The sequence below is a fragment of the Anguilla rostrata genome, chromosome 1 (assembly GCF_018555375.3).
Source record: "Anguilla rostrata isolate EN2019 chromosome 1, ASM1855537v3, whole genome shotgun sequence".
Lineage (NCBI taxonomy): Eukaryota > Metazoa > Chordata > Actinopteri > Anguilliformes > Anguillidae > Anguilla > Anguilla rostrata.
The window spans coordinates 51,131,970-51,156,655 of record NC_057933.1 but is presented as its reverse complement, the minus strand read 5'-3'; the positions used below and the strand labels follow the sequence as shown (position 1 = coordinate 51,156,655).

Here is a 24,686-nt window from a genome sequence, read left to right as displayed (position 1 = left end):
TCTCTGCTCACCAGGCTAGAGCACCCCACGCTCTTTCACAGTTTACATTAAGAGAGGTTCATGTTACATTTACTATTAGCACTGTTCCAGAAGAAGGGTGAGTTGGAAGCTAACTGGACCCATACCTTCTGTTCTGTGAGCTGCAGTTTGATTTCCTCATGGGACACTGCAATCTCTTTGTGAGTGTCCAGGGTCCGCTCAACTTCCACCATCCAGTCAATCAGCATGTTCCAGGATTCACTGAACTGGAAAGGATCAAGGACAACTCATTTACCATTCAGAGAAAGCAGCTCAACTGTCATTCAACATTAGGCTGGTAGAGACCAGTTTTTTTGTTGCTCTGTCTGTTCATTTGTACAAGCATGATCTATCAATGTGTTTTATGTGTATTTTGTCAGGATCGCTTCAAAACAAGATGGTGCATCTCAAGGGTTTTCTATTCATGTGTTTACCAAACTGTAGCACATTAAGTATGTAGCTAGCCCACACTCCCAATTATAGAGGAAGCAGAGTAAAATAACATAATTCATGAATCTAATTCATCAAAAAAGATAACAGATAATGCAATACTGCTATTCTATTATTTATTATATTGAAGGGTAAAAAAGCATAAATAGTTTTTGGAATAGCAATAATGTACAATTCCTCCCTGCCAAGAGTCATCATTTTTATTACTGTTTCATCAGTGTACATTTCTACTGTGTTCTTGCACAGTGCTTTCGTTCTAAAACTATTCCTTTATCTTGACGAATGGAAGACCCACTATGGTAGTGTAGCCTAGGGAACATTTAATGCTATTTGCAAAAAGATGTCTAAAACTAGCACGGCCAAGCAGCACCTGTTTCGCTTGCTTTTTGACATTCTCAAGGGCCTTCCCACGTTCCATGGTGTGCTGGTGCAGTTTGTCATAGCGGTCTTGGACGGTCACGATGAGGTTCCGGACCACATCGCAATCCTCCCTCCTGCTGAACTCTTTCAGTTGTGAGGCGGCGCTCTCCACCGTGGTCTTCTTCTCACCGTATGAGTGCACCTCACTCACCAGCCTCTGAATGACAGACACACATCAGGACAAACACGCGCATGTCGCACGTCTGCTCCTATAGCAGTGCCCAGGTCATTTGTTTGGCGAAACAGCACAAGCAGTCAAATCCTGATAACTGTGAGTTCTCATGACAGTTGTGACCTTCTGTACTTAAGTAGCATGTGCTTAACAGGAGCAAGTTAAGTCAGTGGGATTCAGATTTTTCTGTTGCTTACTACACAGTAAAATTATAATTTTGTCAGATGAGTAGGCATCAAATGAGTCAAAAAGGAATACAGTATACTGGTGGGTGGGAAGTTGGGGTTGTGGGGTGGGGGATTTGTGCTGATTAGAAGCTTTTTCTAATCAACAATAAAGGCTGACACCAACAAAAAACTGCCTTCTCTGACTCACATGGACTAAATAGGATTATTAAGCAATATTGTATTATTACGAAATGTGCACTTCACAAATTTGCCTGCAGTGTATCAAATGTTTCGTTAACTGCCCATTATTTTATTGAGTGGAACAATGCAATGATAATATTGACAATATCACCTTGATCTCTGTGTCAGACAGTTTTTGAGGCAGAGAACTCTTACCATCAATGGTTGTGAACAGTCCCACCATATACGGTACAGTAAGAATTTACTTTATCATTGAATGTTTTTACTGTGTATTCAAGTAAATGAAGTGTTAACTGGCTTCAAAGCCATTAGCTAAAGAGTTATTTCCAGCAGCACACACCCTGTGTTCCAGCAGCTGAGTGCAGACTGTGTCCAGTATGAAGCTGGGGACAGGGAGTGCTGCGATAGCCCCCTCACACTGGGACATCCTGGCCAGCAGGTCCTGGATGGAACTGTGGAACTCCTTGGCGAGACTTAACCCCTCGGTCAGCTTTGCCTGAGAAAGGACAAACTGGAGGTGATTTTGTGGCCAATTGACAGCTCTTTGGTTGATCCACACTTAGATCCCCTTAAATGAGAGGTGAGCATGTAATCCAGACCTAACATGTAATCTGACCATTTAGCTACAATTCTTGATAAGTAGATTACATTACATTGCATAACTGCACAGCCAAAGACTATTATTGTTTCCCTGTATGAAACGGTTTACTGTGATCTAATCTACGACTGAACCATTGTGAGGTGTATACAGCCAATTGGCTTATTTACCCTGGGCAATTGGTGGAAACAAAAACCTGCATACACACTTGCCTCCAGGACTGTAATTGCCCATCCCTGCCTTAAATGATCACTTTTTCATTGTGTCCAAACATTGAAAGCACACATTGTGCTGTGATGTAGTTTGTGGGCCTAAAGTTTTGATGGCCTAGCAGGAGAATTGCATTGTATGCACTGTAAGTCAACAAAGGAATTTCTTCAGAAGCGCAAAACACGATTCTCTGACCTTCCTTTCCTGAGCTTTGCCATTAACGGTCTCCCACTTCTGCTCGAGAATAGACAGGCTGTGCTCTGTGCTGGAGCCCCTGGCCACGTCACCATTCTCCAGCAGCCTGCAGATAGCACTCCTTACGCTGGAGTAGACGTCCATCTTGGACTCCATCTCCTTGCACAGCTCCTGAGGTCAGAAAAAGGACAGAGCAGAGGTTCGCAGACGCTCAGCTGATGCCGTGGTGTTGCATGTGACAGAGAGGGGGGCAGGGGTGGGGCCAAGGTGGGCAGGAAGCTATGATTTTAGAGCAGTGGACTCTGGAACTGATAGTCATGACTTCACTGTGCACTGCCATTATACCCTTGGAGGAAGGCTCCATATGGAAATTGTTCTATTTTAAAATACTGCTGTAAAATGGGTGGAGTAAGCATAGAAGAGCAAGGTTGTATGGAACCACCACTTTGGGATTTATGATACCCCACTCTGAAATCATAGTATAACTGTGATTTTTGAATTGCGTGCCCCAGGATTCATACTGTAAAAGACGTGATACAGTAAGGAAGCAATGTGAGGATGTTACCAGGTGGGCGCTGAGCCTCTCACTGGTTTTCTCTGGCAGCCCCCACACTGGCTGAGAGGAAGACAGCCTCAAGTCAGTGTTCTCCAGCCACTGAAGCAGGTCTTGAATTTCCATCATCAGATCCTGGACCTGTGGTCGATCAATCAATCAATCAAACAATCTGTCAGTCAATCAATCAGAGCCTTCACGTGGAGTTTCGATAAGAACAACAGCCTGTACTGTACTGATGGATTACTGTACACAAACAAATACTCTTTATGATAGCAAACTCTAATCAAAGTTAATGAACACTAGATGGCGATAATGGGTTATGTTGAACATTACGAGTTAGTGACAGTTTGACACTATTTTATTTGACACTATTTTTTACTTAATGGTATGTTAATACCAAGTGTTATGACTTAAATTTTGGTATTTTATGACAAGTGTCATAATGTCAAAAATACCTTACAATAAAACAAATATATCTGAAATATGATACTAGACAACTGAATATTAGTCTTAATTGGCCTTTGAAAGTCAATGCCTTAATTTATTGTCACGTTAAAATGGCAAAATCGGATTAATGAAGCGGTCTTCATGCATAATGACACTAATGAAACAAAAATAGCTGCGTGTAATTGGTACTTTAAAAGTATTCCACTTGCAAAGTGACATTGTGTCTGTTATGATCCATTATGCCTGTGCCTAGGCTGTGCTGCCCTCGGCCTGCGTTCTGGGCACAGGTTTGCGAGCTCACCTGTCCCACGTTGTTCTCCAGCTCCAGCTGCCTCCTCTCGGTCTCGCAGCGCACAAACTCCCAGCGCTCGTTCAGCTGCTCCAGCTGCGTCTGCAGGCCATGGGGGCTGTCCCCTGGCCCCACCTCCAGCAGCTCCTGGCCTGCCTGATTCAGGGACTCCACCGTCCGCACGTGGGACATCACGTCGTTCCTCAGGACCTGTGAGGGGGGACGGCACACGGTCGCCTTCAGGCACAAGGCACTCGCAAAAGATTAAAGGGCCTACCCACCTAACAAGAAACTCTTCATAAATGCTGGAGGACATTCTGGTTAGATTTTTATTTAGCAATAAGATTAGATTAAAACAAGAATGTTTCTTTTATTGTTCCAATCAAGTTCTGTCTTTTTCATTTCAGTAGGAAGGATTAAATAATGTTCAGGAGACATCAAGGAAATTTGTGTTGGGAATGCTTAAGGTAACTACAGGGGACTATACACTTCCAAAAATAGTTAGCATGGTGTATCCTGGGGGTTAGTACTCACTAGATTATTAAACTACGCCTGATAGACGAGAGCAGCACACACATTCCAATGGATTCTGAGGAGAATCTGAGGCCTGTCCCTCAGCATGCGGCCACCTCTCCCCGCGCACTGGGGAAACTCACACCGCACCTTGTGTTTGGCCAGCTCAATCTCACAGGTCTGCAGGTCGATGCTGATTGGCCGGCGGCCACGCAGGAGGTCAGCGGTGTGGGACAGCCAGGTCTGCAGCTCATCTAGGGTGTTCTGGAACTGACCCAAGCCCAGCAGCGCGCATTCCAGCTGGTGCTGAAATAACATCACGCCCACTGTTACACTGTACCCCATCCAGAGCAACGGTGACTGGAACTATTCGTTTCGCCGTAGGGCCATGTTCACTGAATGTATGTGGGCATATGCCGGTATACATACACATACATATATTTGTTCCACCAGTCATAGCTGGTGGGTACAAGCATGTGCTACATGTGCAGGAAAATCAAAGACAAACCTATTGGTTACTCAATGACTGTCATAAGTGTTACTGAGTAACCACGTGCGTAACGCATTCCGTTTTACTGCTAAATCACCAGATGAAACACCGTGTTTTGAATTGTCAACAAAAACTCTTGGCGCAATCCGCTTTGGCTCTCCGGGTCTAGGGCAGAGTCAGCAGGCTTTAGGCACAGTAAGAAGCTTGGCAACCCTGTCTGAGCTGTCTTGGGCCTGTTTAACATCCTTCATCAGTTCTGTGAGAGTTATTGGTGTGCAGAGAACAGGAAACCCGCTGTGTTTGTGTCCATTATGACTGGCGATTAGCAGCCCTAGTGTTTAGCTGACAGTGTGGCATTGTATGGAAAGAGGTCCCGGTGGTGCACTCATTGTACGTCGCTTTGGATAAAAGCGTCCGCCAGATAAATGTAATGTAATGTAATGGTGTCGTATCAAGGCATGTAATATGCAGATACAAAACAAAGCACCAGGCACATACTGTAGCTGAATGTTCCCAGACCCCCTGACAAAGACGGCTTTTGTGGTGCAGCTTATAAAATGAGGCTGCAGGGCTGTACCTGTCTGCTCACTGTCTCCCTCTCCAGGGCATCCCAGCGCTGGCGGAAGTCACACAGCGGCGAGACAGAGCCCTGCCGCTCCGACCCCGGGGCCAGCCGGCAGACGAAGCGATGGTTGAGACTCTCCATCTCAATCTTCCTCTGGTACAGCTCCCGCTTAAACTCCTGATGAGGGAACCATATAGCCTTGATGTCATTTCCTGTGGTATTTGAAGCCAGTCATACCTAATGGAGCGGCAAACCATGCAGCTAGCTTTTGCCCTGTTGGGTTACCTTCAGGTCACACAGTTGCTGCTTGACAGCATCCAAGTCGGCCCCCACCAGGAACTCCTCAGTGGATCTCAGCTCAGCAGACTTCAGCCACTCAAACAGCCCCTGCAGCAGAAAAAATGCCATCATGTATCAATTAATTTACCTAGAAATCCATTTATCCTTCCATTCAAGCATTTTGCAATTTCCCCCTTCTAATAAAATTGCTCATTCATCATGCATTTATTCATTCATTCAAGGTCTTTCTGTTTAATCATTAAAAAGTAATTTAATTAACATGAAAAAAACAGCTACTGTATGTGTTTAAATAAAATGCACGTTGTGCATTTCACATAAGGAAATTATTGCTTTTGATGACTGATAAATGACTAAACCCAATTTTATTAGTCATGTGCTGCGCAGTCTCATGTTTGCTATGAAACAAATATATTCAAACAATCATTGTTTGAATATTGAGTGGTTTATCAAACAAGATAAACCACTCAATCCAGAGTGCAGGACTCTGCCGATGAACTACAATTGAAGAATGCTGTAATGGCTTATGTAAGACATTTGGTATCAATCCAAAAGCTTTGAATCTCCACAGCAGTAGTAACTCATACTGTACCTGCATACTATCTTGGTAACGTAGCGCCATCTGCAGGGAGGACTCCAGCTTGCTGTAACACTCAGTCCACAGCTTGCTCAGGTTGTTCCAGATGCAGTAAAGCTGCAGAATTAGCAACAGCCATATGGTAAATTTGCATTGCATCAGTTGTTTATTGGAACTGAGGTCTCTGATTTCCCTTACACACTTACCTCATCCAAGCTCTTGGTGACATCTGGTTTGTCAGTGTCCCCACATGCCGACATCAGGTCCAATCCCAGAATTCCGAGCGTGTCCAGATCCCCCTGCAAGCTGTCTATGTCTTCTCTAAGGGTCTGAGGAGACAGAAAATGATGTCACGAGAAATTTCACGGTAACGCTGGCGAGGAGGTTCTCAGGGAGAACGCGGTCACTGCAGCCTGGTACCTGCATGGTCTCCAGGCTCTGCCGGATGGTCTCGGCTTCGGTCCCGTTCCCGTTCAGGTCAAGGACGGCCTGCTGGGTGTCACTGAGCACTGCGGTGAGGTCGTTCACATCGCTCCAGAACTTCGCAGCAAGGTCCAGGAGGTTGAGGAGCCACTTGTCCCTCTCCTGAGCCTGGGTTTGTGCCTCCTCCCATGACTGACCTAAGGAAGTCACCCGCTCCTGGATAGCTGGAGGGGACACATCACATCGATCAGTAAAATAACAATTATTGGGTTCCAAGAATGTTTCTAGAGAGTTAAGATAAGCACTCCAAATTTGTAAAAGTTCATATAATGGCTGTTGGTAATGGTTAGCCATGTATGTAAAAGTAATGTAAATGCTGGATAACCAGTGACAGTAGTGACAGTGACCAGTAACAGTAACAGAGTTCTCTCGAGCGGCCCCCACCTGCTCCGATGGAGCTGTTTCCGGCCGCGAGGGCGCTGCTGAGGAGCTCGGCCGCCTGAGCCCTCACGGCGGTCAGCCCCAGCTCCAGCTTGGACAGCTCAGCCAGCGTGTGCCTGTTGTCCTGCAGCTGCTCCTGGATGCGCGTGGTCTGGCCCTGCAGAAGAACGGGCGACTGCAGGCGACTGCGCAGTCGGTCCAGACTCTCGCCCATCAGGGTGATTCTCTCATTCAGCTGCAGAAGGAGGATGGCGGTTACATAGCTGGACAGGCTGGACTGTAGCAGAACCACAGACTGCACCACAGTAGAACCACAGGCCAGACAACATTCCTGGACTTCTCACATGCTGCAATGTGTACATGTCTGTGTATTTGTTCACGCAGGAAGCATGTATTTGTGCATGCGTGTGTGTGTGGATATGTGTGCATGCATAAGGCATAAGCGCACAAATGTTTCTGTACTTTTGTGCTTTAATTTTGCTCATGTGCATGCATGTGTGCATGTGTCTGTAAATGTGTGTCTGCATGCATGTATATGTGTGTATATGAGTACATTACCTGAGTATAACGGGGCAGGGCCTCCTCCAACATGCTGGCAGCCTCTCGAACCCGCTCCCTGATGCTGCCGTGCTGTTCCTCAGCCTCGGCGGCCTTCCGACAGAACTCCTCCCCCTGGGCAGGGCTCAGTTCTGACAGACGCCTGCTCACCAAGCGGAGGCGTGCGATCAGGGGCTTGTGTTCTGCAACAGACTCCCGCAAGCCCTGTGTGCACAACAAAAACCCATTAGTGCAGGACTAAAAGGACACTGCACTGCTGCGCACCATGTTTTCCTTAGTGATATAGGCAGCCCATAAATTGACTGAATAGTGCATTACTGCCACCTAGTGAGATGGAGTTTGAAGTGCAGATGCCAAATCATTACATTCTACCCTCTAATCCTGTAGAGATGAGAAAAACAAGACCCCTATGCACCATTATGGACAGCGCCTACCATTGGGCGTGGAAGTGGCATGCTTTCACTCATTAGTAGGGCCTAGATGTTTTTACAGTTACCTTAAAAAAGAGTTAAAATAACAAACACAGGTGTTTATTCAGAAGTATGGAGAGCACATCAAGTACATTAGCATTTTATAAATATATGAATGCTTAGTAGTACTGAACCAACTTTCTCTGGGTTTTATGTTTGCTTTTTGTTTTTTATAGCAAAGAAACATTATTATAAGGTGCCATGGCATCTCAGAATCAGGAAATGCTGTGCAAAATCTGCCTTAATTTTTAGCAAAATATTTGCAGTTTGCACTTTTGGGGAACCCTAAATGAATCAGCACCTTAACTGGGTAAGACCTTTTTTCCACGTGAGAGAAACAGAGAAAACCTTCAGTGTTCTGTCCATCAAAAACTTGACCAAAATAATATTGCTGCTAAATGTTTGGATTGAAGGACATTGAACAGTTTATAAGGGCAGAATTAGTCCAATAAAATAAGATCATTGTGGGGAAAAACAGTAAGAGGCACCTGCAAGAGGTCCTGTTGTTCTTTGAATGCCTCGTAACTGATGGTGTTGAGGGACAGCTGGCTAATCTGGGCTTGGGTCTCCTGTAACCATGGGGACACCTCTGCATGGCTCTCGGAGAACTGGGACAGAAGTGATTGAGCATGCTCCAACTGAAGCACAACGTGTGAGTTCCTGTCTGATACAGACTGGCATTGTTCCTGCAGAGAGGCCAGGTGTACCTGGGGAGGAGTAACCAACAAAAGGAATCAGTGCAGCCATAACCTTTATGATACGAGGGGAGTGAACAAGGAAACACACACAGGGGAACACCATGTTTGTGCATGCTTTTTTCAAGCATTTTAAGAGGGTGATTCTGTATGATGAGAACCCTGAGAAACCTTAATTTGGTCACATTTTACCTTGTTTTATGTCCAACAAAACACACACATAGTTGATGAAAATACTTTTCTTTGCTGAATGTAAATTTGTTTCAGTAGTTTGGGAGTACAGTTTTTTCCTGTCATTATTTCTTTTTAGTGTGTATGTATCCAACATACCTCCAGTTCACCTGTTTCCTCTTCTTCACTGTAACTTTGCAGGATTTCTGAGATCTTCAGCATTTTCTCAATATTAAACCTGTGCTGGAGAATCTCTACTGCAAGTATCTAAAAAAGAAAATAAGCAAACAACATTCACATGCACACATTGCATACATAAGTGTCTGGTTTGATGTACAAAGTTTGAAAAAAATATTTCTTATAATGACTGAAGACATAGCATGGGTTTTTATGTCCAACTAAACTATTTACCTGGTTTATTTGAAAATGCTTACTGACTTTTAGTTTCTATTTAAAGTCCACCATATTGGATTTTTTGGTAATTAGCATATTATGCAAACTTTCTTCTCAAACATTTTTTGTTTTTGCACCAATTTGAACAGTACTTGCAGAATATGTTCAGGTTACCTACATACACTTGGTAACTATAAACCACGTCATTGAGATAAAAAGTTGCAAAACATGATACAGAATAAATTGGTCAATAAATTGGTGCTACAAATGCCAAAAAAAAAAAAACATTTCTCAGTAATGGACTGAGAATGGATACATCATGAAATTGAAAACCCATGGTCTTGATTCATGAACTATTTCAAAACAAAAGCTTGGTCATGATTTACAAACGTGGGTGTGGCTTATTACACATTTTAATTTTATTGTATTACACGTGCCTACAAGAAACATTTAATGGATTGGAATGTCCTTAAAGGTGGTGGACCTCGATGGATTTCCGGGTCACACAAGGACCCAGGAGACGAGGACGGCTAAAATAACCGATTGGAAAGAGCCCTAGGAGTGCAGAAGGGGAAAGTGTCTATGCTGTCAGTGGTTCTGAATTCATTAAAGATTCCAATTACATACAGTAATACATCTTAAATGACACTCGTAACAACTTACAACTACTTTGAAAAAGGTCCTAAAATTCAGTTTCTTTAAAGATATTTACTTATTATTCCTGCATTCTTGAATGGGGCCATTCATAAATATAACACTTCTTTATGATATTGTGTGTGTGTGTGTGTGTGTGTGTGTGTGTGTGTGTGCGTGTATGCATGTATGCACGTGCTTACATTCCCCTGTGTTTATGAGCGTTCTCACCTTTTGGTCATACAGCTGTGTGGAAATGAGGTCCGCATCCAAGCTGACATCCTTTAGTTGCTCCAGCCTCTGTGCTGTGGTCCCAAACCAGGTCACCTCTTTCTCAGCAGCCTGCTCCAACTGTGACAAACACCCAATTCAGTTTCACTCCTGACCACTGCTCTTGTTCAAGTACATTCCAAACACATTAAGTGCCATACTGCCTGTAGTTACAAGCAGAAAAGATTGCAATAAAACCCTTCAAACTTCAAAGAGACCAAGAGTGCTTGTATAAAAAAGACTCTGAAACTGATGTACCGAACATTAAAAATGAAATATATTTCCTTTTTGAATGAGGAGAACATTTGTTACTCTCTAATTAGGTACAGGCTTTGATGTAATGCAATGAGGCGTGTAATTGGCAGACGGCTCAAAGCCTCACCCTCAGCCTCTCCGTGCGGCACAGCACGGCATCCCCCGGCGACGTCTGGCTCCCGGATCCCACCAGCTCCCTCTCAATCCTCCCCAGCCACAGGTGGAGGTCCTCCTGGGAGGAGGTGCAGCGGCTGGAGGCCTCCAGGGCCTGCTCCAGCCTCTGCAGGACATCTGCGCTCCCAAGGCTGAGCACGGAGTACCTGATGCCCAGGCTGTCGGCCTTCTCCTTGACCAGCTGGGACTCCTCCTCTGGGGACACACAGAAGGGTCAGAGCCCCAGAGCTATCTGCTATTCACCACTTAATTGCTCAGGTTTGGCAATGCAGTGTGGAGTGTGTACAGTAATGAGTGCGTGATTTCAGCTCACCTGATATGACCTTCATGAGTTCATAACCGTTCTGTCGAAGTTCCCCTAGGATCACACTTTTGGCTTGGATTTCTTCCACTGCTGCCTATGGTTACAAGAAGAAAGATACTTAATGAAAGCAAGATGGTGATGATAAAATCCAAATACTACACGTCTACTACATTTACTGCTACTACTATTATTGTTATTACTTCTGCTACTACTACTATTACACTCACATTTAGTCATTTAGAAGATGCTTTTACCCAGAGCAAGTTATATAAGCGCCCACATACAGGTTTAGGCAATGAACAGTGGTGATAGAAATACATCGCGTTCACAAGCAATAGTAGTAAATACATAATCTTAGAACATGAAGTTAGATGTCATAGTAGATACAATAGGGAAATACAGACTGTAGTACTTTTAGTATGCAAATTGGTAGTATTAAACAACTACTACTAAGAATAACAGTAATCATCATTGTCATTACTATCATCATCATCATCATCATCAACAACAACAGCAACAAAATGCAGAATTAAAGTAGCAACAACTCTACTACTACAATTACTATGAATAAATTATAACCATGATCTTCATCACATTACGTGGATACATAAAATGATCCGATAAAACTCCAGAGGTCATTTTGTCTCAGGCCTTTCCCAGGGTGGTGCCATACCTTGGCCCGTGCGGCAGCCTCCTGGATAAGGACCATGTTCCTCTCTGCCCCCCTCAGCTCCAACAGGTCCTGCTCCACACAGATCAGCCACTGCTGGAAGCCGTCCGTGCTCTCCTGGAAGCACTGAGCTCTGGGAAGGATCTTCTCCAAAGCCCTATGCCTGCACCCCAAAACCACAACACAGACACATGAGACACCACCTGCCTGCAACCTTCTGCGGGATTACGGAATTGCAGCTGGCTACACAGTAAAATGTCCAGTGTTAATTCACCTCTAACAGTGTTAATTCACCTCTAACAGTGTTAATTCAACTCACAACAGATAACATTTGGTCCCACATTCTAGAGTGGAAATAAATGTTATCTATTAATCTGTTGTGCTGTGATTTGCCATCCACATGGATGTAAACTGGAATGGAAGTCTAGATTGAAATAATATTATTTAATCAACGCACTTAGCAAAATAATTTATTTTCTGTGGCCCACTCCTTATGTGGTTAAACCTGGAATTTAAATGTTTTGAACATATGTAAAACCAACTTTGTAGATACTATAAAAGATGCTTTGCATGTAGCATGTGTAGTATTTCATTTGACTGGTAAGTGGACACTGCACTGGAAAGTGCTTTAAACAGTGTGTTGAAATGGAAAGACAGGTATGGAGACCTGCTTTCTGCATCCAGAACCAAGGCCTCCCATCTCTGCCGCAGGTGGGATATTTGGCGTGCGGCCTGCTCCCTGTCCGTCCCCTGGAACGCCTCTGCGAACAGCGGCCCTTCCTGAACCATGGACTCCACGCTCGGCCTTCGGTCCCCCAGCAAGCGCTGCAGGAGCTGTGGGAAGGTCACACCTTGTTTCAGCCTCGCCAACATCGCAACGCCTCCATCCATTTGAAGAACGTACGCTCATTAGCATAACAGATGGCACGGCAGAAACATTCTGGAACAGTGCCGCAGTTTGTTTATGGTTAAACAATATTCATGATTTGGATAGAAGCCACAGGACACAACATTGTTTTGAAAATCAAATACTTTTTGCTGGCTTCAGTGTACCTTTTGCCTGCTTCCAGACAAACTACATTTTGTGTGATGAATAATACTAAAAGAAAGGTATATAAGCAACTAAGAGATTTTGCTAAATTAAACATTCTCTGTGAATAAGTAGAGACTGTGTCTGAGTGTGTATGCATGTGTGCCTGTGCATTTTATATGCACCTGCATTTAAGCTGAAGCCTGGAAATGAAGATAAAAATATGTGGAGATATCCCACATATGGCCCAGATTCAGGGAGCACACAATTATTCCTGGCAAAGAGAAAAGGGAAGGTTTCAAAGCCTATTTTGTTTAAAAGTTCCCTGGAACTGCACTGCCAGGTTAAACCCCTTTCTCAAGTTTCTTGCTTCTATTGTGGAACTGTGGGCAAGTTTCACCTCACCTGCCCACACACAAAAGGGATCATTTTAGCTCTAAAGGTGAGTATCTTTTTTGTACAGGAAGTGTACGAAAGAATAGAGCCTCTTGAATGCATGAGATTGCAAATAGACAAAATTTGGGGATTCTCTGAATAAATTACATGCTCAGGTAATCCCAATTTCTGTACATTTTTGTTGTCCAGAGAATTGCTTCCAGCTGTAAATCAGACATATGTCTATTTCATCTACAGCTAATACAAAAACAACATATAGGAATTTGAATTACAGACAAGAAAGACCATAGAAACTTCAGCAGTACCTTTTGCTCCTGTAGCTGTGCCTTCACCACCTTGACCTCTGATGAAGGAGGCTTCTGATTGGCCATAAGATCCTCCATCTCAGAAACCCAATTCAACAAAGACTCCAAGTTCTGGAGAAGGGTCTCTGGATCTCCCATATCTTCTCTCAAAGTTAAGGCACTTCGTGCACCCTTAGCAAAGATGAGGAAACAGAGTTTTCAAAGGTGTCAAAAGGAATCTCCACTACTCTCTGATATACAGTATAGAAACCAATTCAACTTCCCACAAGAAAACTAGGTATCATACAGTCTCCATTCACATACTGTAATAATGAACTAAGACTCATTTTTATCATAGCCTTCATAATTTTTTCCTGAGTTGTCAGGCTATTTTAGCTATTTCTGTACCTTTTTGTTAGCTTCAAAATGTCATTATGCGTTGATTGGAACGATCACCTCTCCCTCTGTCTACTAATACTAGCAGTCTGTCGAGAGGTTTAGGGCATAGTTGTGTAGGAACAATTTCAGCTTCAGAAAACGAATTGCTATTTGATATTGATTTTAACATTCAGACCAATTTTCTTAACTATTAAGCCTTGTTATGCCATTAACATAACTAAATTATATGAATATAATGGCCCCAACCTTCTTGTGAAGAGTGCTCCATCGGTCCAAGCTGGAGTCCTGGTCCGAACTTGAGTGGCCATCACTTTGCAGCTATGAAAAAGACAGCAAATACAGTTAAATGACAGACTACATTAATTTATCAGAGAATGCAAATACACATAGCAGCTGCGGACAGAAAGAGCGCTCCCTGCTGGTCGCTGCTTGTCTGAATGTTTGCAGGCCTGGTGTGTGTTTAAAAGCCGGAGGCACCGTGTATTGACCTCGGCAAGCTCTTCAGCAGCTCCGGTGAGGACCCTTACGGTCCGAGTGACGATGGGGTCGCCTCCCTTCTCCCCTGGCGGATATTCCGTCACTTCCACGATCTCAGTCACAATTGTCTCCGTCACCTCTGTCACCTCCGTCACTTCCCTGGAGGCTAACGTCTTCCAGGACCAGGGGCTTCCAGAGTTCTGCCTCTGGAAGCTTGGGGGCTGCTCCTTTTCCCCTGTCGTACCCCATCCTGACACGGGAGTACTGCCCACCTTCTTCCCTATTTCAGCATCACTCCTCCTCGGCAGGGTCCCGTTGGGCGGGGTCTTGATGGCAGGGGGCGGGCCCTGCCACGCTCTGTCCGAGGTGCAGACGGGGGGAGGGCTCCTGGGTTTGTCCGGACTTGGCGTGACCGCGACTGTGTCGCTCTTTTCCTGGAGGCTGCCCGAGGGCGGGCGCTCGCTCCGGCGCTGGTAGCACTCTCGCAGGAAGTCCTCCTCTGAGGTCACCTTCTTTGATTTCTGGCCTAGGCAACTGGGCCGGCTGATGAGGTTTCCCATAATTCTATAGCCAGGAGGCTAGTGAGTCGGGCCAAAGACGAGGGGACCTGGGGTCATGCATGCAGAAGATGCTTTTGCTGCCTAAAAAAGAAAAGGCCTACAAATAAAAACCCAGCATGCCTTTTGCAGATGACAAATGTTGACAGTCATACCAATTCTTTGACTTACATAGCAGATGCTGTATATGGCAGATACGGTTTTCTATGATCCAAAAAATTATACCCACAGGTTGTGAACTGGCTACTTTTTCATCTTTACTTAAAAAAATAGTTTAGTACCTATTTTAGAGTTTAGTACCTATTTAAAGAATACTGGCAAATGTAAGGTCTAGATCAGTGACCTCTACCATGTCACAGTTTGGTTTACTTAAACCAAAGAATTTTGTTGCAGGGTTGTACAAATCAATAGCCTCAAAGCCTGGAGGACTAAATGTTCTTGGTCCTGGATGAACACAATTTTTTTTACAAAATCAACTGGCTGAGATTACGAGTCATGTCCGTTTGGCAACCTTCAGTTGGTTCTCTCTTAATTAGATAAATAGGTGGTATTTCCTGATCCTGACCTGAACACTGAAGAAGGCAACATGCCGAAACGTTGCATGGTTCTGCATTGAGAAAAACAAATAAAAAAATAAATAATTACATTTTTTGAAGCTTTGTAGCCATTTTTTGAGTGCGAACCAATTTCTTTTCAATTGACGATATTTCACTGGTTTCAACGCACCAAACAAATTAAAACGGGTGAGCGCGTAGATTTCTCTTGCTATGAACTGATCCTGATTGCAAAACATCGAGTAGCATTTTGACAGGAAACTGGAGGTTAGCCTTTTGAAAAATACCTCACCACCACTTTGATATTTTTCTATGTGCCATTCGCCTGGACTAATAGGAATAGCTAATGCAAGCTAGGTATACAGTGGATGTTGTTAATGATACTATTGCTAGCTAATATTTTGTTTAATGAAATGGCTAGTTCTCCAATATCGTAGTTTTTAATAATGTTATCTAACTAACTTGTCCTGCTTACTATACGCCTACCTTTCCAATGACTGGCTGAACTGCTTTTATGAGAAAAAAAAGTGTAGCAGCCTGCCTTGACAGTTTTACAAGTTTGACCTCCCGTTTACTCTAAGTGTCAGTGAAAGTATGTTTGTGGAGCAGAAAAAGAGATTAATTTGTGATGTTTATTGACAAAGTGCATAGCTAACTCATCACATTTCTTATATTAGATAATTGCAAATACAAAATGACAACTTTACAAGTGTTTTAGTAAAGTATAATGTTCAACAGCTGTAAATTTGTTATATTTTTTTGCACAAATGGAATAGCTATACACATATTCCAAGATACTAGTACATACTTGGGCAACCAGATTTGGCTATGAGGACTACTCCAAGGATTTACAGTTTGCCTACCTATATGCCATTTGCTATTCAGACATCAAGTTTGTAACCAGATTACAAATGTACAAAATTAAACTTTCTGTTCAGTGTTAGTTGCTGATTATTGGTCTTCAGTATTATCAGAATTCACAGTAGGGTAAGCTAGCTATTAAAATCACATCATTCATGTTCTGTGGAAATACGGAAACTATGAGAAAGTGAATTCATTGCATTATGAAATTGATGTGTTAAGAATTTTCAATCAGAAGTTAAATTAACACATTAACTTTAGCAGCCCTAATATAAATGCAAGTGCTGTTTTCTTTAAGAATCACTTATAGTGAGTTCACCAATCACCAAGATTTACTTGCCAGACCTCGTTTGTAAATGAAACAAGTTTACTTTTTAAAGCTTTTATTTGTAAATCAAAAATAATTTAATCCAAACCTGAGTAATAAATAATCCATTTGGTTTCTGATTTTAAGATGAGTTGGAACAGGGATCTACTGGGGTAGGAAGCCTTTGTCATGCTCATTGTTGGATGGCTTGGACTGGTGTCCTCGTCGGCCATTCCCTGGTATAGAATCGCACTGACATGCCTGTCTGTGAGTCAGGATCCTCCAGGATGCCCCACTGTTACGCCTGGCAGCCAGGACCAGCATTCCTGCCCAGGCCTGGCTGCGGACCAGCGCTGGGAAACCATTTACCCCCTGATCAAATATGACAGGCATAAAATTGCTGCTTCATTTCCGAGAGGCGAAGAGACCGTGCATGCTTGGAGGGCTCAGGATAAAAGGCCTCAGTTGCCACATTGAGAAAAATACACAGCACTTTACCCACAATGCCATGCCTCCCATGATTCATGACAAGTGCTGGATTGAATAGAACACCAGGATGATAATACTATAAGGGGGGGAATTAAACTTTAAGTCTGATTTTAGTTTTACTTTATCTGTGAATGAACCAATGACTAAACAATAACCAAACTTTTCTAATAATATTTTGCATTTGTTTATTTTTAACTCTTTAACGGAAAGCTGAGGAGCTTTTGCATGTACACTCATCACCTGCATGAACGAAGCAGCTATTTATGGGTATGGCTAATACATAAACATGTTAAAATCAGAGATGAAATGTTTATAATAATAATGATAATGATGATGATGATTATTATTCTGATTAGTAGTAGTAGTAGTTGTTGTTGTTGTTTTTGTACTGTAGTAGTTGTAGTATAAGCTGACTGCAGTCTTTGTGTATAATAATATACAGTTAAAAGATGTTTTCATAATAGTGGTGTCTGTACTAAGCTGACAAAAGCTATAGAGTATATCTGACAAAAGCTGACAAAAGCTATATAGTATACCTTTAGTCTTCACAAAGCCATCAGCATTCATTGTAGTTTCTTTGTCATCGGCTATATAGAAATTGTATAGTAATTTTTTAACTGTCACAATTGTAAAAGATTCAGAGTGCCATTCCCTATAACTAGGGAAAGGGGTCCATCCTAAACGATTTAAGGAAAACCCTGGTGGGAGAAAGGAGCAGACATCACATGAATTTCAATCCCCTGATGCTACTTCCGCTGCCCCTCACCCCCAAAACCTCCCAGACGCAGATGTCAGCATGGGTCAGCATGCAACGTGCAGATTGGGGGGTTCACTTAGAAAGTGATGTAGAGAGGTTTTCTGGTTCGCTGAAGCAGAAGGTGCTGGGTTGTTTGCCTCATTTCCTTCTGAGCATTCGCCCTGTGAGGCAGACGTTTTGTTATCATTGGCACAGGACTTCCTTAACTTGCTCCTGAACTTGTTCCTGGGGATCACTATGCATTCTAGTTTTTGTTTTAGCTAATTGTGTAATTACTTAAGATTACGGAGAACAGGTGTTCATGGGAATGATTCCGATTTTTTTTTTTCAGAAACTCAGGCTCATTGCCATTTGCTTTCTATTGTTTTTACACTATTTAATAAACCAGGTATTAGCACTTTCTGCGTATTAATTTATTTTATTAATTAACAAATTCATGACATAAATCATTCAATAAATTAATGAATCTATCCATGAAACACAGGCGCTACAGCCCCATTTGTGGACCCCATAAGCTGATGGAATATATGGCAAGCTACAGCATATTTAGGCTCTTCAGATTAAAACACACATTAACTAATAATTTTCTCGAACCTGTTTTTCTATTTGTGTGACTAATAACTTTGCCTGTTTCAATAAGAATCAAACAACTCTGCTTAATTGCATCTAATGTGGAGACATTAACTTGAGCTGAGTACATTCCATTTGTAAATTTTTTTTTCAACTTGGCAAGAAGTAGTACAATATCTCTGTATTTGTTTGGATCATTTAATATTAAGTTAAGTTTTCTGGTTTTTGCCTTCCTCCTACAAAACACACTTTGTCCAGCGCATTGTGATGATGTATTCATAAATGTCTAGGGTAATTGCACAAGCTGTCTGAATGGCCCTTTCTATCTACATCATTATCACCCTAACTCCAGCTCCATCTCAAATGAAACCCTAGCCTGTAGCTGTATAACTCATGTAACAAAGTGAAACTCCATAGAAGTGACAAAGCACCGGCTCAGAATTAAAGAACTTAGATAATTTACTAGAGTGTAATCACAGGTAGATTTAAACTGAACGTGAGATTCAAGTGAGACAAGTGAGATTCTTATTTTAATTGTATACATTTCACAAACTTGCTACGAAGTATCCAAAAAAAAAGGAAATTGGTGTTGAAACATTAACCTCTCTTCAAGCTACACAGAAGAATGTTAATAGCTCTGGTTATTGTCACTGTCCTCTACCCTGTCCTTTCACTTATTGTTCTCAGGTCTGTGGGTCCTGTAACTGTCTTCAAACCTGTCCATTTAGTTACTGTTCTCAGATCTGTGCATTCAGTTACTGTCCGCAGGAATAAACCATACTGCAGTCTACATCTCATCCATATGCAAAAGTGACTGCCTTTACCAATGCCCCGCAGTGAAAGGGCCAGCACAGAACCTCAGTTTATTTTGAAAGTGATCCCAAAGTTCCCACCCACCGATCTTTCTGATCCTGGGCACACTTCCTCCGCACACTAGGATGCATACAAGTTTGTCATTCTAGGTCATACTAGAAGCAGGTCTGTGGTGAGTAGTCAAAAGCTTTAGTACACTAATATGCTTCTAACAATCACAGAGATCTACTTTTTCCTGCATTCACTTTTTCAGGGAGCTACTATTTTGCCATCAGGAATGCATTGATTGACATCAGGAAATGAACAGAAATTGTCTAACAAATAATGACATATAAAACATTGCACTGGTAATGCACACACTGCCTAGCCTAAGATTCATTCATCTGACTGGAGCACATCAGTCACTTTATATAAGTGAAACCCACCCCCTCACTAGCCCCTCCTCCTGAATACATTTTAAAAATGTTTAAAGTGTTCACTAAGTCACTCCATGCCATCTCATAAACAACAGAGCAGACCAAGTAAACAACTGAGCAGAAATAATGCCAATCGATAATTCACTAAAAAAGGTGATTAGCAAATTCACTTTGACTTCACGTTAGTGTTGGTCTTTGAAAGCTTCACTCTGCCTTCCAGCAGCCACAATTCTCTCCATGCAATATTATCAGCATGATGGTGCTAATCTTTCTATTCACCCACTCAAGACAATAACCTTGCAAGCCAGACTCTCCCACTGTGATTCATACGTTGGGCCACTATTTCCCTTCAATGCCCAGATTTGAGTGAGTTCCAGAAAGTTTATCTGCTATATCAGGGATGCCAACCCTGTTCCTGGAGATCTACTGTCCAGAAGGTTTTCATTCCAACCCAAACAAAGCACACCTTGTTCAACAGCTAGAGATTTTGTTGACCTTCTAATTATGAGAGTCAGATGTGCCAAATTACGGTTGAAATGAAAACCTACAGGATGGTAGATCACCAGGAACAGGGTTGGGCAGCGCTCTGCTATACAATATGCCAAATTTTCTCTCCTTTCCAGATGAGTACACTTCATTGCACATGCAATGTGCTGGCAGTATTCAGATGGACTACAGGAAATGAAAGGTCAGGAGCATTGATTTAGAAGTACTGTACATGAATGTTCAGGAATGTGTGGTCTTGAACCTGTACACCTATAGCATGGCTGTGGGCCATTGATTGGGCCTGTGACTGATGTGAGCATGTGATGATGAAGGCTATTAAACAGAATGTATACATGTCCATTCCACTGTCACTGGACTGGAATTCACAATTGTAGATGAAGAAAAGAAATAAGTAAGTAAACATTGTGTCAATCAGAACCATTGTGTCAAAAAGAACCCTGCCTCCACCCCTGACTGAAGCATGGCACGCAGCACGGCGTCAGTGTTGACACAAACATCAAATAGTATTGGGAGGGGGGCAGGTTAGTTGGGTGAGAGTCGGGTGCAAAGGATCAGGACAGTACGTCTGGAATTGACATTCATTTCTGTCTGTAGTGGTCATTGTGATGCTAATGCAGGTGTCAGGACAATCGCTGGTCTCCTGACAGGGCCGAGTCAACACACTCTGACACCGACATCATCAGAAGCCCCGATTTTCATCACTCACCCCCCACAGCTCCCTGATTCCATAAGTACCAGGATGCAGAACTACACAAGGGACACTTTGTTTAAGCCATTCCTTCGTTAGAATCAGATGCTGCTTTCTTAGTGTAAGTCTTAACTTTTGTTTGTGTGTGTGTGTGTTTGTTCAAGACTACAGACATTACGTAAAAAATGCATGGAATACTTATAATTTATAATTATTTTGCCGCTCTTCTGTGAGAAGATAAAAGAGAAAGTGTGTGATTGGACATTACTGGTTCATGACTGTCCTGTGAGTGCACATTTGACTGTGTGTGGTTGGAACACCCACTTTCCCTTGGCTTTGATTTCAGTTTCAAAGAAGAATTGGCTCATCACAAAAAATGTGCTTTTTTACATACAATTGGATGTACATGCTAATTAATTACTTTAAGATTAAGTACTAGTTATCTTTCCAGAAAACTAAATGAGGTGGCCCTCATGAGAAAAAGGATCATGAAACAGAATTACGCACACTGACATCTCTAAACTGCATACATACAGTCTGGTCTTTGTTTGGATGTGATCATAGGAAGGATTGCCTTCAATGAAATTCAATGAAACAGAGAATTAAGTTTTCAAGAATACCTATAATTACAAGATGCCAAATGTACCTTTCTGTGAAGTACTGGCTGAGCAATAGTAAGTTTCAAAAGGAAATAAATAAAATTCAGCGTAACCATATGAAGTAATACCATATGAAATATGTTCTCATCCAAGCTTTTTTTTTTCTCTAATATGGCATCCTTACACATTTATTAACTTTACAGAGCTCAGTGCAACTTCACTTCAGTTCTACTATGACAAAGAACACACAATGAAATTTTACTGCTAATTCATTCAGCCCAACACCATAATAGTAAAAAAACAAAGGGGATGAAATACCCAAAGCACCCCAATTCCCCAAGTAAACAAAGGATCCAAAAGGAAATAAAATAAAAGTAAAAATGAATACTTTTAAGAGGACTTTATCTGAATTAATTTTGTTTAAACTCATCTCAACGTTATCACTACTTATTACAAAACTTAAGCCAATGTAAAGCAAGTCTGTATGATGAGCAAAACCTGTTACTGCCACACTTGCTGTTGTGCATCTGCAAAGGGACTTACCCACCTCTCTGCTTCATTTCTGCCTCAACCGCTTCGTACTGTGGAGTTGGCGGTTTTTAGTTGTGAATACATGCCGCATACTCACCCTCGCAGCGGCGCACAAGCGGCAAACAGAAAAATCCGGTAGGTCGTCCGTTACCATTCACAGGGAAAAAATTCCTGCCTTGTTCAAGCATCCTTTTCATTTTCCCTCCCCCTTCCCCGAAGCGGGCTCCACGCAAGCCGATAACCCATGCTTCCCCGTTGCCCACAGCCACCAGAAAACAATGTTCAACTTTTCACTCGTCCTAGCCCAGACCACACCTCCTTTCGCTGGCTTTTGTTTCACTCCTGAGACAGAATTATTTCCTCCCGGTCGACGTGCACGGCGTCAAGGTGGACCTTAGAGTGCTGCGCTTTTCACTTTCTCCGTATCCCACAAAGACAGGTCTCCAGGTCCTTGGCATCCCCGTTTGCTTTGGTTAGGTCCATCTCAACACCGGCACTTGCCTGTTGATGTGAGCTCTGTTGTGTTACTCCTACCAGTCTGTTAGACAGCAGTGTCCTCTCCCCCTCTTCCCACCCCCATCCACACCCCCTGCTCCACCACCCACCCACTCTGCTGGCCCCTCCCCCAGGTTTTTTTTTTTTATTCGGCTCAGAAACGGCATGCTGTTTGCAGGGGGGGAAAGGACTTCATAAAGAGCCCCAGGGTCCCCCCACATTCAGATGTTAAGTGACAGATGCCTCCAGCCCCTGCTCTCTCCCATCGCTTGTGTTGTGGCCGCAGAAGCAAGCAGGGTAGTCCACAAAAGGAGACCCCTCCCTCTCACCCCTCTCCCCTCTATTTTCAAGACTAGCTCGCCAGCCATGCCAGTGGTGACAAAAGAGACTAATTACGGTAAAACACATCTGATTACATTTTCAGCGCACTTCCAGTTGCTCCAACGACAACCAACGGAAACAAAATGCAGGACAATGCAAGAAGAAGAAAAGGAAATCGTTATGGACTAGTTCATTTCTCCAAGTCTGTTTTTTACTGACTGCTGGCAAAACCTAAAATTTTAACACTTAAATTGAGACTTATGGGGCCTGTCAACTTAAACAGCTCATTAACATTACAGGTCAATAATCTTAATGTCCTCTAAGAAAGAGAACATGAATAATTAATTAATTCTTCATAACACTCTCAAAAATGATTTATGTAGCCAAGCTGACCGTAAGTGAAATTGTCTGTGTGGAAAATATCCATTTTCTCAATCAGGAAGATGTGGTCATGTCTGTGATCACATCTGGTGTCCAACTATAAAAAAATTTATTTGCCACAGATGTAAAATGAACTTGGCAAGTGAATGTGATTACATGGCACACTGTCAGAATAAGCTTTCAAGCTTTATATTTGGAAGCCTTTGTGTTGCATTAAAATCAATACTAGCTGCAGTAACAGACAGTCCATTGTCAAATTATATGTTCCAGACGATGGGTGTTTCTCTGACTGCATTGAACCCGTAATCTAATCTTCTTCTAAGACCTCATTGGCCTTTAAGAATGCAAGCACTTCATTGTGATCTTAGCTAAACATCCAGCGGTGATTTCAGATGCGATTCCGTCCATACATCCGTCTAATCCAAAAAAACGGTGTTTACAAAGAAATTAATGGAAGCATTCCCTTTTCCTTCACAAACATATTTCAGCTATGATAATTTAGTGACCGAAATAATCTGGAAATCTATATTTGTGAATTACATTTACTAAAAGTATGAGGCAATGTGAAGGACAAAGTCTGACTGAATCTAGGTCAATGCTTACGGCAAGTAAACACTTGTCATTGCCTCTTTACTTGTGAATAATAAAGGAGTTCTACCTGAAACCTTATCCATGATACAGGCTTACAGGTTTCTTATTGGCTGCCAGTAGAGAGCACTGGTCTGTGCGCCTGTTGTCCCATAGACAAGAAGGAATGTTAAAGCCTATTCAATTATAGAGTCGGATTGCACTATTTCCAGCAAGAGAGAAGCTGAACAGTTATTTGTTCTGAGAACAGTACACTGACATCAGCCAATAGACAAGTGCATAGGAGAGAAAACAGTGCCTTGTACTGGTATCAGTGAACTGTGGCCAATGGCAGACAGGTGACCAGAAGACAAAACAGGCCCCGGGCACTTTGAGGAGGATAAGCAGTCTCCTATACAGAGAACAGTGGGTTGCTGGATGCCAGTGGACAGGTGCCCAGGAAGCATTCTCACAGATGGTAGATAACATCTGGGCAACCCTGTTCTCAGGCCCTGACCATGCCCTATAATCCAGGGTGGGGTGCACATGGGATTAGCCGGCAAAAAGAAAGCGCCAGAAGGGAAAGGACAAGGAAATACTGACCTTGCCTTCAAACTGAGATAGGCACCAAGACTCAACTAACAGAACTAAGTTGCATGGACTACCCCCCAATGCTGCATTGCTAATCGCTGATTGGCTGACCACAGATTGCTTGACATCTGACCCTTCAGTGGAAGCTCAACTCATTGTGTATGCTTGTGTGTGCACGGGCGTACGTGTGTGTGCGTGCATGTGTTTTTGCCTGGTTTGGAAAACTAAATTATCCAAAGGAAATTATTCCTATCCTCCATATCAGTATGGTAATGGTGTGGGAGAGATATGCCTGTGCGTGAGATGCTTTTTGGCTGGAAACTGGGAATGGACTGAGACAGTGAAGGAATGAGGGCACAAAAATCCTATGGGAGAGGAAACAAACAAAAGAGGCCCTGGTGCTTAGGATCTGACCCCGGGTCTGACCTTAGGGAGGGGTGGAGCGCTGCAACACACCCGCCCAGCTCACAACTC

At 42.8% G+C, this 24,686-nt stretch overlaps 1 protein-coding gene across 3 annotated transcripts in view; it reads right to left on the bottom strand.

The window, feature by feature from the left end:
- Window positions 1–24,686, bottom strand: part of macf1b (microtubule actin crosslinking factor 1b) — a 45,413-nt gene that overhangs the window by 10,656 nt on the left and 10,071 nt on the right. For 2 of the 3 annotated variants that reach the window (XM_064341349.1, XM_064341356.1), the window contains exons 1-25: window positions 21,955–22,403; window positions 14,220–14,849; window positions 13,978–14,049; window positions 13,354–13,524; window positions 12,290–12,456; window positions 11,626–11,785; window positions 10,962–11,046; window positions 10,602–10,843; window positions 10,181–10,300; window positions 9,083–9,190; window positions 8,546–8,764; window positions 7,588–7,791; window positions 7,033–7,264; window positions 6,586–6,812; window positions 6,372–6,494; window positions 6,181–6,282; window positions 5,577–5,678; window positions 5,304–5,468; window positions 4,387–4,542; window positions 3,736–3,933; window positions 2,997–3,125; window positions 2,432–2,602; window positions 1,769–1,924; window positions 839–1,045; window positions 126–245 (exon numbers count right to left, since the gene is read on the bottom strand). In XM_064341349.1, coding sequence (XP_064197419.1) covers window positions 126–245; window positions 839–1,045; window positions 1,769–1,924; window positions 2,432–2,602; window positions 2,997–3,125; window positions 3,736–3,933; window positions 4,387–4,542; window positions 5,304–5,468; window positions 5,577–5,678; window positions 6,181–6,282; window positions 6,372–6,494; window positions 6,586–6,812; window positions 7,033–7,264; window positions 7,588–7,791; window positions 8,546–8,764; window positions 9,083–9,190; window positions 10,181–10,300; window positions 10,602–10,843; window positions 10,962–11,046; window positions 11,626–11,785; window positions 12,290–12,456; window positions 13,354–13,524; window positions 13,978–14,049; window positions 14,220–14,768 — 4,185 coding nt within the window. In that variant the 5' untranslated portion in view covers window positions 14,769–14,849; window positions 21,955–22,403. Of the gene's footprint in view, window positions 1–125; window positions 246–838; window positions 1,046–1,768; window positions 1,925–2,431; window positions 2,603–2,996; window positions 3,126–3,735; window positions 3,934–4,386; window positions 4,543–5,303; window positions 5,469–5,576; window positions 5,679–6,180; window positions 6,283–6,371; window positions 6,495–6,585; window positions 6,813–7,032; window positions 7,265–7,587; window positions 7,792–8,545; window positions 8,765–9,082; window positions 9,191–10,180; window positions 10,301–10,601; window positions 10,844–10,961; window positions 11,047–11,625; window positions 11,786–12,289; window positions 12,457–13,353; window positions 13,525–13,977; window positions 14,050–14,219; window positions 14,850–21,954; window positions 22,404–24,686 lie in introns of those variants that run through there. The other variant, XM_064341364.1, reaches the window with a different exon arrangement.